Source organism: Acyrthosiphon pisum, chromosome A2 (assembly GCF_005508785.2).
Source record: "Acyrthosiphon pisum isolate AL4f chromosome A2, pea_aphid_22Mar2018_4r6ur, whole genome shotgun sequence".
NCBI classification, from domain to species: Eukaryota; Metazoa; Arthropoda; class Insecta; order Hemiptera; family Aphididae; genus Acyrthosiphon; species Acyrthosiphon pisum.
The window spans coordinates 49,551,753-49,572,654 of record NC_042495.1 but is presented as its reverse complement, the minus strand read 5'-3'; the positions used below and the strand labels follow the sequence as shown (position 1 = coordinate 49,572,654).

General features: G+C 32.3%; 1 protein-coding gene across 1 annotated transcript in view; it reads left to right on the top strand.

Annotated features, from left to right (window-relative positions):
* Positions 1-544: 544 nt before the first annotated feature.
* The window catches only part of LOC100162324 (FK506-binding protein 1), a 27,254-nt gene continuing 6,896 nt past the window's right edge, over positions 545-20,902 (top strand). Inside the window, 1 exon segment of the mRNA NM_001293344.1 lies at positions 545-918. Coding sequence (NP_001280273.1) covers positions 692-918 — 227 coding nt within the window. The 5' untranslated portion in view covers positions 545-691.

The window sequence follows — 20,902 nt, the reverse complement described above, 5'->3', positions numbered from 1 at the left end:
TAACGTCAAAATTCCAGTTAATACTTAATTAATTTAAAAGTATATGACATTTTGGACTTTGGTAGCCAAAAGTATCAACTAGACCAGATTTTCTAATAGAAACCACTCTCGAAGTTGCGTATTGTAACTTTTTACTATTCCAAAAGATTGTGAAAAAAAACACATCATTGATTGTAAAATCAATAAGTATATTCATCGCTCCTCTCAGAATCTAAAAAAAACGGCAATGGCTGTATTCTGTGTATGCCGTTTTTATTGTTTGAGAATAAAAAAATTTAAAACTTTTAAAACAAAAATCTCGGCCAACGGAATTCTCACGAAGTCTTCACCGACGACCGGAGCGCTCCATCGGCGGCGACTACGAGTATGGTAACCCACGACGGACGAGAAACAGTGGTCGACCGCCGCCGCCGCATGCGAGTGTACACAATGATGATACGGTGGGGTGAAGTGTGGAGGAGGATCGCGTCGGAGCGGGTGGAGGAAGATCGCGGCGGCCGGCGACCGAACGGCCACGGCGGCGTTCAACAGTCGTCAGCCCGTCAGTCGTCAAACAGTCGGCCGCTCGTCATCGTCACTGTTCACTGCACTCGACAACGGTCTGCCACGTTTTCACTAACGGAACGGCTTTTTTTCCGAATTTTTTTTTTCTTCATCTCAACCGACCATCGCGTGCATTTAATCCCCGACGATGAGGAGCAGCTGGTTACGCGCGTTGGCCGCGGTGTGCGCCGCCGTGGCGCTGGCCCAGGCCGCCGAACCGCAGCAGCAACAAGGCCAGTCTGAGACGCTGGCCAACGGTCTGAAGATCGAGTACGTGTACACGTTGGATGGATGCGAGCCCAAGTCCAAGAATAACGACATGCTCACCATGCACTACACCGGCAAGCTGGTGGACGGCACCAAGTTCGATTCGAGGTAAGCGGATGCTGCACAGTATTTTCCTATACTTATAGGTCCTCAACTCGTTTGACGAGCACTGCACATTTAATAAAATATAGGAAAACGAAGACCACACAATATCACATTGACGGACAGTGAGAGTTATTGAAATTATTTTAAACTATAAAAATCATGCCTAAATGGTAATTTAATCAATGTCCTAGAAGTTACTAGTATAGTGACTACTGACTAGTGCTGGTATCAGTAGATTTCACGTTTTACAGTTTACGTAATGTGGTTAGCTTATTAGTTTACACGTTATAATCCAGATTTCAACAAGTTTAACATTATCTTGTAATGAAATTTCCACTCATAACTGTTAAACGTACATTTTTACCGCTTTATTTTGTCAGTTTTCTATGTCACTATGTATGTGCAATAATGGGCACAGTATGACTTGGTTTTCCACACATCAAACTATTGAAACTACCACTTTCATAGCAGTAATGCCCGTTTACGGTCGGTTTTTCGATTACTTCTAGTGTAGCTATTATTATATATACCTATATTATTGAAAAGAGTCATCTGTTGCATTAATCAAAAATACTGTACTATAGAAGTATTTGTTAATATTACTGTCCGTCAATGTGTTATAACGTATAAGCGCGCGATATGTAAAAAAAAATTTAAAAAATCCCGACGCACCAGAGAGATTTTTCATGATCCGAGACTAGGAACCACATATATTACGTGTCACTGCACTTACACGTCATAATATCATCAGTACCTATATAGGTTATTATTATAATTTTATATCCACTGCCGTTTCCGATTTCGCTCAATTGGATGCTAGCGCGTACGACGTGCACCTACAACTACACAACAAGTGGCGTTTATAAATCACAGCTGTTACGAAAACCACGGGAATATCAATGTTAATGATTGCATATTATAACAATGTACCTATAATAAATTATTATTATAATGCAAACATAGGAAATATCGTATTATTTTTATTATTATTGTGCGCACGTTTTTATTGCAGCGATCTATAGTCAACTGCTGCTAATAAATTTATCTTAACTGTTAACGCTTTGCGACAAACACGCACATGCCGTTATGTGTACGCTCGTTACGGTTAATAATAATAACGTCATCATCATCGTGTCGTCGTGGTAATGACGTTTTATGTACGAAAACGCCTCGACGGCTCGAAGTCCACGTCCCGATATAAGCGTCTGTTACCGCGTGGTTGGGATGGGCGTGACATTTGAATTTATTCCACGGCGTCACTATGGTACGTGTTTGAACGTTTTGATATTTAATATTACGTTATCGTGTATAACCTATAATAATATTGTGTATAATATTATATTACCTACGGATTTTTTAATAAATCAATACGACGTGAACGCTTAAAATATAAAAACATGCCAATCCTACTTATTTCGCCACGCTCTGTTTTTTTTCCAGATTTTTAAATCGTATATTCATAATACAATTGTACATAATTTTATTTAAGTCATCACGTCAAACTAATAGAATCTTCAAAATGTACGATATTATTATCACTCGGTAGATACAATGGCGCCCGAGCTTTCACCCTACATTAAAACACTATTTCAAAGACAATATTATCTTTCTCGAGTATTAGGCGATTAATAAAAACGCGTAATACTTGTATGTTTATTAGTACAAGAAGTAATAGCATGTAATACCCACACACGGGTTAAAATATTGTATTTTATAGGTACCTGTTTATGGTTTATCACATTTTGTATGAGTAAGTATTTAATATATACCTATCCATTAAACCATTTGAGATCCATCCATATTTTTGTGCCAAGCCACCCTCCCCTTTTTTTCTATAGATCCTGACTATGATGGTCCTATAGTTAGGTACCACAGCCGTATATACTGATCAGAATATTCGTGGACTTCACGATAAGCAACATGACGTTTTTTATACGCATTTGTCGGCGGATGCAAATCGCTGGTCGTTAGACTATTATAATTATATGTATTAATAACACGTAAACTGTGTATTATATAAATGAAAAAACAATTACATTATTATAATGCGCGTATCATAGAAGACGCGTTTACAGATTAATAATAATATTATCATTGCGTGCTCTGTTCTAATTAATTAAAAACGACTGATAACAACAGTTCGACTGAATAAAAAATATAATGCTTAACGAAGTTGATGTGTGTAACTCAGTAACATAGTAACAAATACTTACAATATTAGTAGGTGCTGATGTGGTAAATAAGTGTATACATACGTATATTGTACGCATTTATAACACCAACTATACATGCATTTTCGTTTTGAATGGTTTTCTAACTGTTTAAAAACCGGTTTCGTCGGAGAACGTATACTATCATTTTCTAAACTCGAAATACTTGAAAAACGTCTAGAATATAATGTAAGAAGAATAAAATTACTTTACCTGCGACACGTATATAGCCACGTAGGTATGTGGTATCGTACTACGACGCGCAACTTATACGTCTTTTATTTTTAACCTAAACATTTCTCGTCGTTATTACTGCAAAAAAGGACAAGTATCCTCATCGTCCCGATACAATTTATTCGTTCTTTTAATCGTTATAAACATAAAATGTCCGCCCAACGCGCATAATATATTTTTTCCGAGAAAACTCTTTGAACTTCAAAGTCATTATGTACACTGTCTATAGTACCTATAGATAATATTATAAACTACTACAGCGGACGAGTCTTTTATACTTAACTTTTAACCATTACATTTTATCTGATGGCTATAATTAATCTTGTTCGTCTTAGCAACACATGACCGACCGAAACTCTGAAAACCAATATTGTGCGAAAAATGTGCCAAAGAAAAAGCTCATCACATTAATTTTGAATAGATTTTCTGCCCACACCCCGCCGTACGTTTACACCTACCTGGCAGGACCTGGGATATCTCAAGCCACCTCAGTAAACTGTAAATGAATAGCTTTCGCTTCCTAATTCCCATCACGCATCCGCGCCGCCCCTTTTAGCTTTATCCCGTGGGACCAAGGTGGAAATAATTTAACCAGTTTATAAAAACACAGTGAACCAAACGACATAAAAATCGAACGACTACAGATAGAAAACGATAACGATAATTCGTGAATTTACGGTCGAAGTCAAGTTTTGACAATTATTACTCGTCAAATCAATTTTTAAAGTCGATGTGATATAATAATTTGTATCTTTACAAAGTCATATGCGGTCAATACTAATTAGGTATAATCGACTACCGAATGAGCCATTATTACATTTCCACTTATGATCAATTACATATTTTATGAATGTGCCCTTTGTACCGCCTAATCATTAAAACGATCTGTCGCTGTTTATAAACGCTGAAACATTATAATTATACATATTATATTATGTGTATACTGTATAGTATTATGTTACTGTACATTAAGTCAAAACTTAAGTTAAAACATTTTCGACAAAAGTGATGTAAATATATATATTATTAATGTTAACCAATAATCAATAAATATAATTGGGTGATGATGAGAATATGTTTTATTATATGTTTGGGTCTCGCCGTTAAACTTGCGATATAGATATAAACGAAAATCTAAAGTCAGCTTTGAGCGATACTGAATAAACTGAAACGTCTATTTAGGTATAACTAAAAAATACAATACCCTGAATTCGTGGTTATAATACAGCTTTCATGTTTACTTGACCTCATCTTAAGTTTGAAACATCAATAACTATATGTGAAATATTGACTGATCTCGTACTGAGTATTTCACTCTTTGATGCGCACTGACATCCACTTTCAAATATAAGCTCAATAAGAAGCTTCAGATAACAAATTAAAAATTCGTATACGTATATCTAATACGAATTTATTTAATTCATATAATATTTATATAGCATATTGTATAATATGCCATATTATACTTATATAAGTATAGACAATAAAGCTTAGTCTTTCAGTTAGTCTCAATTTTCTCAAATTTATTACAATAAGCTATAAGTACTAATAAATAATTTGGCAAAATATAATCATTAGGAAGTCGTATGTGTATTATGTCTGTCATTCTAGTTTGCATATTATACTATGTTTAAAAAAAATGAATAAAATGTAATAAACGTTTTTATGATTGTTTATTAATTTCATTTCGTATATGTCACATTATATTTAGCATCACGCGAGTAGTTTTCGCTTTTCGGCGGTCGCGGTATAAATGAATATCGAACACGTTGTTTATTTTGACATTTTGCTTAACACTATATAATAAATTCATAAGCGAGTAATAATTAATGTTGATGATGAGGGGGGTTATAGTCGGCTGTCAAACTTCGTTGAAAATCCAAAAGCTTCAATAATGAAATCCGTCACTGCGATGTCACCGAGCTTACCGTTGTGGGTCAAAAGAACAATGGACCAAAATATTGTGACAATAAGCTACGTGAAAATCCTTTTAGTGACAATGTTCGGGGGAGTGGGTGATGTACATAAACCGCCGCAGCCGTCGTGCATATACAGCGATGTTAAATTTAGCATTATTATTCAAGATTTGCGAGAAATGATAAAAAACCATTTTTTGAAATTGTAACCTTCCACTTTGGCATCGCTTGATTAATCGTAAGTCATAAATAGCATAGAGACGTAACGCACGCTGTGTGTATTAAAAACGTGTGTTTTGTATCCTTTCCACCAGTTTTTGGATTTTGTAATTTTTTTCTTTAGAAAAGTAGTGCAGGAAAAACCTTTTTTTGTTTTTTTTAACTGAGCCTAAGATCCGACTAAGAAACATATATTCTGGAAAAGCCGGTGTAAATCATTTGTCACGTAGTGCGCGTTGGTTCGCATAGTGAAAAAGGGGAAGTCTTGCAGTACACCGTTAAAAAAAAAAATAAAATAAACGTCCGGGTAATCGGTTCTCATTTTCATTGGGAAATGTAGTGTAGCAACGCGGGACCAAATGATAAATGACCGTATTTTGTGATAACTAAATATCGCCAAAGCATTTATAAAACATATACATTATACATATATAACTGACATACGTAACTTTTTCTATATGACACGTTACTATTATTATAACCGTACGGCGCTTTAATATAAATCATATACAGCGTGTTGCTCCGTGTAAAAACATCGGTAAAATTAAATCCGTTAACTTTTTTTCGGACTTGATAGTATCTGCAGCAGAAAATCCACCCGATTCGTTTTCAATACTTACCCGCACATCCCACCCAGACACCCAGTCACAACCAACACAAACTGCAGCAAGTCTCTTGTTAGCTATATCATTGAACCTCATCAAAGGTTTTAAAAATGTATACGCTATATAACTCTCATATAATGCGTAGTTACTGCCTCGAATCCATTCATTTCTAATCACAACAATAGTAGGCATATCGTACATTTAGGTTCAGTTCTGTAATACATAGTAATATAGTATGTACAAATATGTTATTATTCTAGCCGGACGGCCATACCAAAGATATGTATGCACCTGTACGATTATATTATATTACGTTATCGCATACTAATCGAGTTTATTCGAACAGACAGTAAGTTTTAAAGGTAGCGGTTTCCCTGGCACCACAATTTTCAAAATTCCATATTTTTCTTATCCGTAAAGGGAAATTGATTTTAACCTGGGAAATTTGTTAGTACAAATTCGGAAATGATTGGTACAAATTAGTATAATTATTTGTGTAGGAAAAATTAATTTGGTGTGACTCCGGATGTTGGAGAAACCAGGACCCAGGGAAACCTACCATATGGTGTTAGGGAAACCTACCTCAGTTTTAGTAAATATTATTTTTAACGATATTTAAGACTTAAGTCTTGTAATGCTATCGAACATTCTCTATAACTCCACAATGATATATTATCTTCTGTAAGACTTTCACTTTCAAAGTTTTTATAAGTGTTTCTTAGGTATATATTATTATCTATATACTGCTTAAACTATGCTATATTTTAGTATTTACCTTATATAACTTTATGAGTAACCATGTAAAATCTTAAAAATCGAAATCATTAAAAGTAATTATTATAATATTTATTATGGAGCATGCGCGGTACAAACACAGAACCGCGAACACAATATAGTAATAATTATAATATCGTTATTATCGGTAGTTATTATCGTTATTTCTGTAGTTTTAAGTGCCTACCAACTACCTTGCCTACCCGTCTATTGCTAAGCGACCTAAAACGTATTTTCTCTCAGCGAGAATCGTTAGACATTTTCAAATATACGTTTTTTATTTTGTTACGTACTTACAGTCTTGTAAATTCTTTAAATAAAAGTATACTTAAGAAAATTAATGTATTCAAATATATATATTATGAATATGTTATTTCAGTATTTATATTTTTATATTCGAATAGCTTTTACAGGAAAAAAAAATATTACTTATATAGGAATTCGTATTTATAAATTATAAGCCATAATTCAATCAAAGATAATCTAGATTTCTATAGTATGGAATGAATAATATTTTATTTTATTTTATCAAAAAAATATTGTATAAGTAATAAAAATGTAAATAATCAGCAACTGAAAAATGTTCTAATACTCTATTCATAATAGTGTATTGGCAATTTATTTGACTACAAAATAAAAGTATTCTTACAATTATAATTATCGTGTCATTTCAGTAAAAATTAAACAAAATAGATATTCAATGATTCTTATAGAATAGGCCTATAATAACATTATAGGTAGCAGTGGTTTTACGGGGGACGTCCCCCCACTTGACCTGATTAAATATTGTATAAATACGTAGTAGGTACATAACTATATTACAGCCATCATAATATTATAGTCATCAAAAAATAAAACATTTAATATTCTAAATAAAAAATATAAAGTGCGTAGCATATAAAATTACTTCTCATGTACATATTATTAATAACGGAAAAGAAAATCAGATGTGCAGTTGTGTTATGTACAAATATTTTCGCTCCCCCCTATGGGATTTGTCAAGAACCCTGAGTATACCTACGTATAAAATATAATATTCAACTCAAAATCCTTGTCACCACAATCGTAACATAATTCTGTATAATATCATACGAATAAAATATTATCACAGCAATTTTAATCAACAAATGCGTTTGGATCAAATCAATAATGGTATATAGGTACACGATATGTCGGCTTAGACGTGACTAAAATATTGTACCGTGGGTCGTTAAGCTGGACGAAAATAGCGGTTTTAACCGAAAATCAAATAAAAAATAGACGTATATACTTACGTTTTAATAGTTATCTTCGGGATACGCTCTCTCGGTGTATTCGTCCTTATATATATATACATGTTCCACACTCCAGCGCACAGCGGTTTTATATTGCCGCCGACGTTGCATATTATATCTTATGGCCCATCGCGTAACAGCTGCAGCTGAAGTCGATTTTGAACATTTAGCCGTCGCCGTGCAATCAAATATAATTTAAACGACGCGACAATAAAATATACAACTGTCGTTGTCATATCTTCCAAAAAACGTCCGACCACAGCTGATAATTTCTCCGTCCGACTGGGAGGTAAAAAAAAATAATCATTGTTTTCGTGCAGCCATATTATATAATTTTACGTATACATCGAGCGTGGCGTTGAACGAAGAAAAAGATATAAAAAAAAAAAAAACGATCCACCGAGGGAAAAAATCGCGAGTTTTCGAGCCGCAGACGCCGCCGATGCTATTATGTTGTAGTAATAATACGATGCAGATATTCGCGTTGCATATATTGTTGTACGTGTACGTGATTATTTTTCTACTGAATTTTTATTGTCTTATCGGCGGGATTCGTCCGGTGTGACCGGGTCGGAGGGCATGGAGGGGAAAAACCGCTGCGGTTTTTAAACGTGTGCGGCGGCGGCTACCCTTTCGCGTCCCCCGAGAGTCGAGAGGGTTGTTATCACGTAGGCGTGCTGCATCAGTACAACACACTTATACGTATAAATATAGTGAACATGAGCTCTGGTGCGTTTTTATGAATATTTCACAAGTCTCTTGATTAGAACACCATACACCATATACATTTGACTGTGTATATAATGCGTAGTATATACACACGAGAATTTGGTGATTTTTTCGCACCCCCTCACACCCGCACGACATCGCTGGAGCGGCGCCGACTACATATTTATAATGAACAGTCTGCGTGTACATATAATAATATATTATTTATTATGTTTTAACGTTGCGTTACATACAATGAATATGTTATAATAATATTATCGTCGCCGCAACTTCGTATAATTCGTTTTAATTTCGTTTTAAACACGCACAACACTGAAATGTAGCCGATACGCACACAGACGGTACGACATTTCTACAGTGTTCGGCCGCGCATGATTATCGATCAAAGGTTTAAAAGAAAAAAACCGATTGTCTGCGATTCCAGTTTTGCCGCGAGATTTATACGTTTCCATCTTCTCGGGCCGCATACATGCGTATATGGGCTTTACGCTCGACTTTTTTCCAATGGTATAATAGAGAATAAAAAAAAATAAACGTTCGTTTATATATATATATATTATATGTATGTGTGTGTGGTACAGTACCTGAACCTTTCGGCCGAGGGGAATAAAACATGACCTCTCGCTCAGACTTGAGACTTTATATGCACGGGGGTGAGGGGTTCTCCATTAACTTAACGTAGACTGGTAAACCGGAAACCGAATTTTTCGATTATCCCGCCAAAAGGGCCACGAATTATGGTTCGTGTTTCCTGAAGGATTTATATCAAATGCCAACCAGCATAATTATATTCATACAGGTATATTATATATACACAGTTATATTCATATATACACTCGGCTTTGCTTTTTTTTCAAAAAAAATTACCATTAAATATTTTATGGATGAAATGCAAAAATATACCTACAAAACACCAGAAACACAAACATATTATGATAATTGAAATCGTGTTTAGCTTTTCTTCTTTCCGTGGCATAATATTCTAATGTACCTATGTAATGCGCTTGTATAGATAAAAAGGTTTTCTATAAACAATACGGACAACTGTGTAACAATCATGTCTGTAGTTTGAGTGTACACAGAGATTTTTCTGTAACAAAACAAAAATCACTATTTTTAAAATATAGTTTAATCACTCATATGTCATAACATATAATATATACCTACGCCATATTTTAACATTTTTTTTAAATTTGTTTCCAATTCCAAAAAATATATAATATAAGTAATGTACGTGATAGTTGGTTCCGGTAGCCAGCTGCAGGTGCCTTTTGAAATATCAATCCCATTTATACTCCGTGATCGCCTTTGAGGTTCTTAGCAATTCACTTTAGATATAGATACTAGCATTTCTCGCGTGCATACTAGTTGAATTTTTTTCAGTATCATAATGGAAACGAATCTTTTATTGATTTCCATTAGTTCTATGTCGTCCGTCGTTTATAACGATTTCTCGGCAACCGTTCAAAATATATTGATAAAGGAAACAGAGATAACTTATATGGTCGGAAGGCAGGGGCGGTGGTGGTTGGTGAGAGGCGTGTAAAAATCAGTCACGTCGCACATATTTGATATTAGGCATTATTTCTTTATAAGTTTCCAAACGGGAAAAATACGAATTCACAGTAAAAACTTATCCTCTGCGGACCGAAAGCGATTGGCGAATACATCACACACCTGCGGATGTCCGTTTTGCGATATACCTATATATACCCGAAATATGGTCTATCATCATTTACATGGCCCGCAGTAAAATATTACATTACATAGGCACAACGCGTTTTAATATTATCACTATACATATTATTAATGTCGGTGGTACATTCATACTGATGTGGGTTTGCGCCGCTGCCAGGCAGCGTCTGAATGAAAAACACAAAACGGATAACGGAACTCTTTATTCCATTTTTTTTTTCACGCGTTTTGTGACGAGCTTTATAATAGTAAACACGAAACATTATGTACAACTTGGCAATACTTAAGCCGTTCCGACAAAAGCGACCACGGTGCTCGTAGATTAGATTCCGGCCCGGTTAAAATTAAGGTCTGAAAGGTCATTTGAATTTTAAATGACCCAAAGAGAGAGAAATCGCTTTTGAAAAATATAATAACCCTTCCCGAAGAATTTTAACTTTTTTCCATTTACGTTTGGGCCACAAAAAAAAATAATATACCAAGCTCTTGGCTGCTATATATTATAATGTATTATTTTATTATCGCCCGCGTCGTATTTTCCACACCGTAATAATGATTTGTTTTTCATTTTCAGTTGTGTATATTACATTATATTATTATACATGTACGTTATACTACAACAGCTTACAGTCGTACGAGAAAACAATTTTACATACCGACACCGGTAATACCGGTTTCGCAAATTATACGCGTGGCCGCGTATTTTGATCATTTATAACGATCACGACTGACAGTCGGTACATTTTTCCGGCTAAAAATACCTGCTTCATAACGGATCGGATGTTTGACGAGTTTGACGATTCTGCCCCGGCAGTATATATATAACCACTAATACCTATATTATAATAACCAAGATAGTATTTTATAAACACATTACATACAGATGAGGTGCACACTGCAAATTATAAATACGCATTATATATACCTGTAACTTATACATAGAGTTCAAACACACGGATTCACCATATTATTATCATAAATCATAATATTATAATCGTACAATTATATTCGATTCGCATAATATCCGGGAAAGTAAATTATTAAACGCTCGGAAGTGGCTGGGTTCCCGACTTTACATATTGTTTACGTCACGTTTATAACAATATACATATATAGATAGGTATTTGGATAGTGGTCGTAGCCCGTAGGTACCTTTATTTCACAGGAGATACCTACGATGTATTATAATATTATTAAATTAGTCGTTGATTACGCAATCTCAAACACGCGATAAAATATTATATTCATCGACGTTTCTCTAAAAGCTTTACGAAAAATACCGCCACGTCATTGTCATAAACTATAAGGTACATAATATTATACAATATCGTATGATTTTTTATCAATATAATAATATGACTAATGATAAAAGTATTTGAAATAAAAAAATATCTATCTAATTATACACACGTGTAAGTAGGTTGAAATGTACACGTCGTGTAATATAAGATATAAGTCTACTTATAAAAATACGAGTAAAAAAACATTCAATTCATCATACAAAATATTTATAGGAAAACCGTACGAAAATCCCTGGAGGTTATAATTTATTATGGAAGTTAGTAAGCTACGTCTAAAGTATCTGGAGAGGCCGTGACCCTCCCCCCTCCCACCGATGTGGAAAATTTTTTCTCATTACTTTTCTGCACAAACGTCTCAATATTATAATTTATGACTTATTTGAGACTTCAATCAACGTTTTAACAGTATGGCTGATACAATATATAAGCACTATAATATAAATAATATTATATACCTAGGGCCTAGGCATATAACCAATTATTTTTGTGTTGTATTTTGAATTTCTGAAATAATTTCTTCTGCACTAATATTTTGATGCAAACATCAAACGAATCCCATGGGAACTTTGTTCATGAGACGAGTAGACGTCAACAACGTTGGTTAACCATTTTGCATTTATATATATTATACCTGTAATAAATATTATTATATATTACTTATTATAGGTACGCACAGCATAATAATATAATATTACGTAAGTTATTACCTATAGGGTTTTGTCTCAAAAGAGTTATCGTTTTTTTTCATATATAATATATAAAAGTATACCTATAAGTATAAGATATGTACATTATTACTACAATTTTATGAATTTTTTTTTTTTTTATCTAACGAGTTTTTATTGTCTCGACACTAACTCGAGTAAATGGTATATATTGTTTCCCTCGTTTGTTTATTTATCAATTATCATATTATAATATGAAACTTGTACAGTATTCTCGTACTTGAACATTTTTCGTAACGTATACAACCGATAACATGTTCTTACAAAACGAACAAAATATATAAGATTATTAGATATTTAGATGATAACTACTATGGTACCGAAATAATATGTTCATTTACCAAACAAATCCCTACAACAATTGATAATTTATTATAATATGATTAATATGACAGAGTAGATATATGTATTGTGTAAAAACATTCTATTGTAATTTAACACTGCAAACAAACCTATGCCTACACACAATTGTTATGAGAATTTAACCACGCAAATCATAAAAGTAATTTAAGGGAAAAATAATTTTTTCGCCTTGCTGTATAGGTAGGTATGCACAGTTTTAAAATATAGAACATTCAAAGTATACCTACTGTACAAAAAGCGAACCGTTTAAAAATGTAATTAAAAACCATGTACAATTTAGTGGAAATCAACAGGAAATCAACGTTTCAAAGCAATTTATTATAAAAAAGGTATTTTTAACTTTTAGTACGACTGAAAAATAATTCTTTATGATGTAGAATATTATAATATGATATATAGGTACGCGCCTAATTTATTGAGCTGCTTAAAAAAAACACTCAACAATAAACATTAGCATCACATATATATGTTGTGGCATGAGCGACGAGCTTTTAAATATTATATGCTTAAATTCAATCGTATCGTGCGATGTCGTTTTAAATTCATTTTGTTAATAATAATCGAAAAATATACTTACATTGATAAGTATTAGTCGCATCAGTTACCTTTCCAATTTAATTTTTTATCGGTTTATTTGTTCACGGCTATCACTATTATATCTACGATTTAGTAAATATTATGTAAAACCAAGAAAATTTCATTACCACAAATAATAATAGGTAATACATAAGATTAATTACTTATCAATTATAATACATCTTCTTACAATTAATAATGACAATTTTGTTTGGATTAAAATGTAATAATTATTATTTTATTATTTTGATAACTAAAGTAAAAAAATTGATAACGTTCGGGAAAGTTAAAACTTAAACTTTCTCTGTAAGTCAATTTCGGGTTTAGGATTATTATGTAGGTTGTTTGGTCGAAATTTTAACAATATTGTGAAAAAAATTTCTTATGTTATGCAGTTTTTAAGTGGTACACTCTGTTTACACGCATATATTATTATGTTTATTTAGGGCGGCGTTCGTACGTCGTATTAATTGTTATCATATTATTATCGTATTTTATACGCGTTCGTAGGTGTACAGAGAAAAAGAGTGAGAGAGAACTTTGAGGGGAAATCAGGAAATTGAAACGAGTTCGGTGTGTACTGTGTAACTGTAAAACATACTTGTACAACCTATATAGCTATATACTACATAATATTATTATCATTATTATTATTATTATTATTATTATTATTATACACTGATGTTCGTGCAATGTATAATTTTACCGTAGGTGACTATATATACATTCCAGCGCGTCAGCTAATATATAGTACACTGTTGCGATGTATCGAACGCGTTAAAATTGCCATCTGACAGACTTAAAAGGAAGTACTCGAATGACAATACGAAATTTTATACATTGGTACCAACAAATGTATACAAGCTGCGTGTTTAATAATATTTTGCGCGTTCAGCGTTTCCTTTTGAGTATAGGTATCAATAACAAAACGGAAATAGGTAAATACAATATGTATATAGTAACTTATATGTATAATAGTAGCTTTACAACAATGCTTGCCATTATGTAATATGCGTAGGTACGTATAATTATTATTGTTACACACGTCGTAAGATTCCACGAAAATCCTAAAAAACGCATTCGTTAAATTAATTATTACGAAATGAATAATATTATAATATAAACTGCTTCTATTTAATATAATCAAAATATTGACGAGTATAACATTATAAATACTAAATATAATCCGCAAACAAACTTGCACGATTTTCTTACGTACACAATAATTAATATTACCTTAATATTACCTTTATATTATAATATAAAGGGTTACAACTCTTCACGTCTACACGGCAGTTGTATTTGTTTACCACACACAAATTAAAGTGTCTTGTTCGCCGGAATGCTATATAAAAATATTAAATTTTTGTTTATCGCATATACCATAAATAACAACTTAAACAAATACACATTAACAGAAAAGGTTATATAGAATAGTATTGGTTCGATGCATAATTAACTTCAATAAACAAAATAGTTGGTATAGGTAGACGATGCATGTAAAGTGAGCAATATCGTGAAATTAAATTTAAATAATATATTAAATCAACAAATATAAATTAATAAACGTGAAAATTGTCAATACTAATTTATTATTCTTAAACAGACTTGATTAAAAAGAAAAAAAATATGGTTAAAAGATAAAATTAATAGAACACATACATTTGGGTATTATATAAGTACCTATATAGTACAACTGATTATTCTTCAATTATCCATACAGAAACTATATTTATGGAGGTTTAAAAAGTAATTAAAAAATACTTTGATGCGTAGTATGATGAGTAGTATGGATTGGATTATTAGGGTTCCAGGATTATTTAAATGGATGAGTTTCTATTTTCAATTAGTAATTAGTAGTTTTGTTAACATACCTACATCTAAAATGTGCTTTCAGATTTAAAAGATTGAAATAAAACTAGGTACTAATTAATAATTAACAATCGGCACTTAAATATCGACTAATGCAGTGTAATACCCGCTTATACTATGTATTTAAATACTTTTTAAGCTAAAACCGTATTAATTTTTAATTTATTGATTTACCAAACGTAGAATCGTACAGAAATTAATTATTTTCCCTTATAATATATTATATACCATGGCGTTTAAGTACCTAATGGCTAATTATTATATTGTTATGATAGGTACGGTACACCGGGTGTTCGGCTTCATGTATAATCTTTTAATAACCTTTCATAAGGTTTTTTTGTGAATAATCTTTTTAAAATATAATTTTAGTAAAAAAATTACTGCCGTATACTGTGATTAGATTGTCACGAGTGTACTGTAAATTTGTTGATATCTTATTGTACCTGAACTCGGAATAAAAATATTAAAAAAAGTGCTATTTAGAACCCTTAAAAATCTGAGATTGTCAATTTATAAAGAAGTAATTAATTTATATACACATATATTATATGCAGCGTGTGTACAAATTTCCAGTGTCAAATATTACACTAATTTCAGTCATATATCAAAGTTGTATAGCTTCGGTAGAAGACAATCACCGCGCCGCGGGACAGGGTGTATCTGCAGGGAAGTTTAACCAATGTCCTTTCAAATTTTACAATCTTTCGTTTAAAGATAATATATTTTTTTGATTCCTCTATATACAGGTGATCCATTTAACGTAAGACACTTATTACATGAAAAGTATATGGTTAAACGGTAAAGTGTCTTACGTTAAATGGATCACCCTGTATATTCACTATGTGTGTACCTTTAGGGTTGCGTGGTCAATGACCAGTGTGAAAAATCGCGTTTCTGATGACCTAAAAAATTATCCAGTATAACATTAGTTAGTAAGTACCTATATTTAGAAAATGAACTAACTAGTTAAATTAAAAAGTAAAAAGATTAACTTTTTAACTTGTTAGTTGTTAGTATGCACACCTTTGCACTTAAAATACTTATAATATGTACTCGTCCTATGAGACGTACCTACTGCACTACAGATATACCTATACGGACACCGGGAGCTAGTTTGAAAAATGAAAAATTATAAAATTATAAAAATACCAAACAAACAAATAAATAAAATCGTTTGTACGTAAAATTGCCTTGCCCGTGGGCGGATGCTATCACAGTCGATCGAACCAAAAATGTATCGTATAGAATAATACATATATACGATTAACCGTCCAATAAGCGAAAGGTTCGGCGGTCAGCTACTTACCTAAGAACTACACCTTTATTAGATTATTGTCGTCGTGTGGGTACCCGGCTGACTTTCACCGTGCACGCTTTCCAAACCGGATGTCCGGATGTGCAAGTACCTATACCGATTTAATTTGCTTCCGACTGTGTGGGCGACCCAGCGTCCAGCGCCACGCGCAGAACGACTTTCCCGCGATTGCGTGGGCGACTGCATTAATAATAAAAATGTAACGGTCATAACAATTATTAATTCGAATAAGAATATGATTACTCATTACTCGTATGTATCGTAGACAAGGAATTTGAACTTCAGCGAAATATATAATTCTATAACTATATAAAATTCAAAAATGTATTCGAAAGTATTTGGGGAAGTGTACTTAAAAATTAATATAGGAATATCAATGATTACAATTGACAATAATGCCATGTCTTATAATCATTGTATGACTAATATATTATACTACCTGCCCGACTTTCCTCCGGGATAAATTATTTTTTTATAATTTAATTAAAAAACATATGACTATTTTTTGACTACACTAATAATATAATATAATTACATATTGTAGTTATTGTTATTGCTAATTTCTGAAAACCATATATCCTGCATTTTAAATTCAATCACTGGAGTGATAAATGTTATTCTTTTTATTATGGAATAGAGATAAGGTAGAAAAAAATGTAACAATAAATTATTTGTTCAATGAATAATATATATTTCAAATGGAAAAATGCAAGTGCAAACAAATAAATAAATAATTAATAATAATAATAATAATAATAATAATAATAAATAAACAAACAAACTGGTTTCCTTCGTCTCCAAAATCAAGTTAAATTCTTATATACCTATATTGATAATATACTTTCTGATAACAGAGATTTGTGAAATGGGCACCTCTTGAAATTGATCACATGACTGATGGTTTACGTCACAGGAGTTCACATAACATATAACCGTACGTTTCCCAACAGACCCAGAAGATTATTTTTATACGTTATAACATATTATATTTTACACATTTATCCATGCACGCGTGTAAAATTACTACATAATATTTCGTGCCAAAACGTCAAAGTGAAAATTCCTACAGTATTTGGATGTACAATTATTGCGCACTTATGCAAACATTATTTTGATTTTATTAATTCCCGACAGTTTAATCTGGTTGTTGATTTTTTTGGAACTGTAGGTATTTTTATGTTTGATGAATTAACGCGCCAACCTAATATATTCTTCCTAAAACAATTATAACTGGGTGTAAAATAAAAGCGTCCTGTGATTTAGCCAATTTCGTTAGCAAATTACACGTATAACGTCGTAGTGATACACGTACGCATACGCCCTATAGGTATAACATAATATTACCTACCCATTTAAAATATGATTTGTGCAGGTTACCTGGTATTACCAGGTATTCGAATACCAACGTTGGCTATATAGTGTATTAAGTGGTATTACAGTACGTTATGTCCGTTTTATATAACAACTCTGGACCACGATTCTGTGTCAATATTCTGAAAAATTCTGTAGGGGGTTGTCATGCTATTATTCATTATGTACCGTACATGTTACATTTTGTAATTTGTTCATTTTTCTATCGAATTGTGTGGCCAACGGCTATTATGTATTATTATCATAATGTATAGTAGGTACGCACGAAATGCGTTAAAAAAATGCTAATAACGAAGTTGGTTGTGGATAAAGTTAGGACGGGGACGTCATTGCAATAATATTTTATACCTTAATATTTACCATGGATACCAGCTATTCCACGAATACACAAATACAAAATATTATTATATACTATAAGGTATACCTTTTGATGTTTAGTTGAAATCGATCATAATAAAAATATTTTTTCTTCACAGATATTTCGCACTTCTCTCGATACTAAATAAATTATATTCCCGATCTACCGGTACATATTATATTATATCGTATACATTGATCCCGCTCGATAACCACAAAAAATATCGATCAATAATAACATACACAACGATATAATATTATATTATAAACATAACAGTGGGTTTCGTCGATTCAAATTTTGTTATTTTTTGTTTTACATTTTTCCCGCTACTATTCCATCAGGACGAAGAAGTAACAATTTAGCGTGCTGTTGCCACTGCACCAATATAATAATATGTCTATGGATAAAAAAAAAATTATTATTACTATATCGTTGTATTATATTTTGAAATAACAACAGTATCGCATAAACACATCGCATCGATATTACGAATATAATATTATTATAATAATAATTTCCGAAACTTTTCCGCGAGTTCTCTTCGGAGAAACAAAGTTAAAATAAACAATAATATATTTCGCAATTCGCATGATCGACAGCGCAGTCTTATTGCCAAATCGCGTAGCAAATTATGTATAACTCGCAAATAACTTTTTTTCGTTTACGTGCATAATATTATGGTTTGTTTTCGTGCGTGTAAAATAATATTATGGGTCGGCGGACGATTTGAATAAATAATGTTTCGAAAAATCACGTTCTCCCGTCGGTCAAACCGTAAAAACGATAATATTGCAGGGCGTCCGTTATGCAATTGACATCGAACATAATAATATAACAATAATATTATACATATCAATTATTCGCTATAAAGTGTTATACTATTACATCTTCAATAGTCTTGAAATACGTTTTCTTCAAAATAATATATCGCCTATCTGTCGTTATGTCGTAAAGATAAACCGCCAAGCGGTCGACGCTAACACAGCCGAAACATCGATTTGCCTTTTTTAATTTCTAATATTTTTTTTTTACTTGTGGTACCTCCGAAAGTAATTTTGTTCGACCCCATTACTATTCATATTAGTATACGCACAGACAGTATAAGTCCATAAAAATGATACAGGTGCAATAACGTTTTTTTTTAGGACCTGTGACCTTTATCCCAAGTCGACCGTTACGAAATCGACTATAACTCCAACCAAATCTGAATTATTGTAATAAACATTTTTAATTTTGTGAAATCAATGATAATAATATAACATTATATATGTGTTTACTTTTTTTTTAAAAAACTCATTACAAATATCTCATTTAAAACATACTTACTCTGAGTTTTTTAACATATGAGTTGACTTCTGAAAAAAGTAGGTAGGTATTGAATATAATATTATTCGCGTTGTCACTTTTTTTTTACACAGAGTGGTAAATGTTTATATAAATTACGTATTCGTATTTGGTTATCATTATGGACTTTTTAACTCTGAATAATGTCATATTATATACCTATCGAGTTTATTTAATACTTCGGTGAATTATTGTAACTTATGAGTTTTTATAATTTATAAGTTTATAACTAACATATTGCTCCGCACAGCGTACCTATATATACCTGTAGTATACGAAGAACATTTCGCGTGCAGATAAATCATTTTTTAATCACCTTATAAAATAATATTTTAACGGGACTTACGCGATAACCGAATTGATATTATAATAATATGCACTGCGCAGGACTTTATTGAATTACATATAATTTATACAATATGGACGCGGCATAACGACACGTTGCCAAATAATGAAAAATGCAATAATTTATCTCGTTGCCGTTTTTAGTTTTGTGAATTATTATGACGTTTCGCCGATAAATTATGCACGAACAGTGTTCCAACGATTATTATTATGCTGCAGGTCGTATATACACTCGTACAACGATTTTTGATGTCTAGCACCCGTGTTTTGTAATATATTATTTTAGTCCGATATCATTTGAATCGTTTTTGCGGCGTCTATTATAGCGTAGAGCTCTTGGAACAAAACGCGCTGTCGCATAAAAGTAATAATTTCGAAAACTAAGTTTTGTTGAAATTATCGGAGTTTTTATTCTTTCTCGTAAACGACCGCTTGTGGTGCTATTTAAAATAAAATGTTTTTTCTTTTTCTTTTCGTCCGCTGCACCTTGCAACCTTTTGGATTTTCTTTCTTATAATTACGAAAGTTGCGGCGGTTATTGTAGAACCGTGTACTCGCGTGCGGCCTGTGAAGTTGATTATTTAGAATAGGTAGTCATTTTTTTTTTTCACTCGTCATTTCCCACTCTTTATAACCATTATATACGCATTTTCCACGACACTTTGTTACAATACATATTTTGCACTTGGAATATTCATAAGTAGTAATTAAAATTCAAAAAAATAAATATATAACAAAATATTTTTAACTTAAGGGGATTC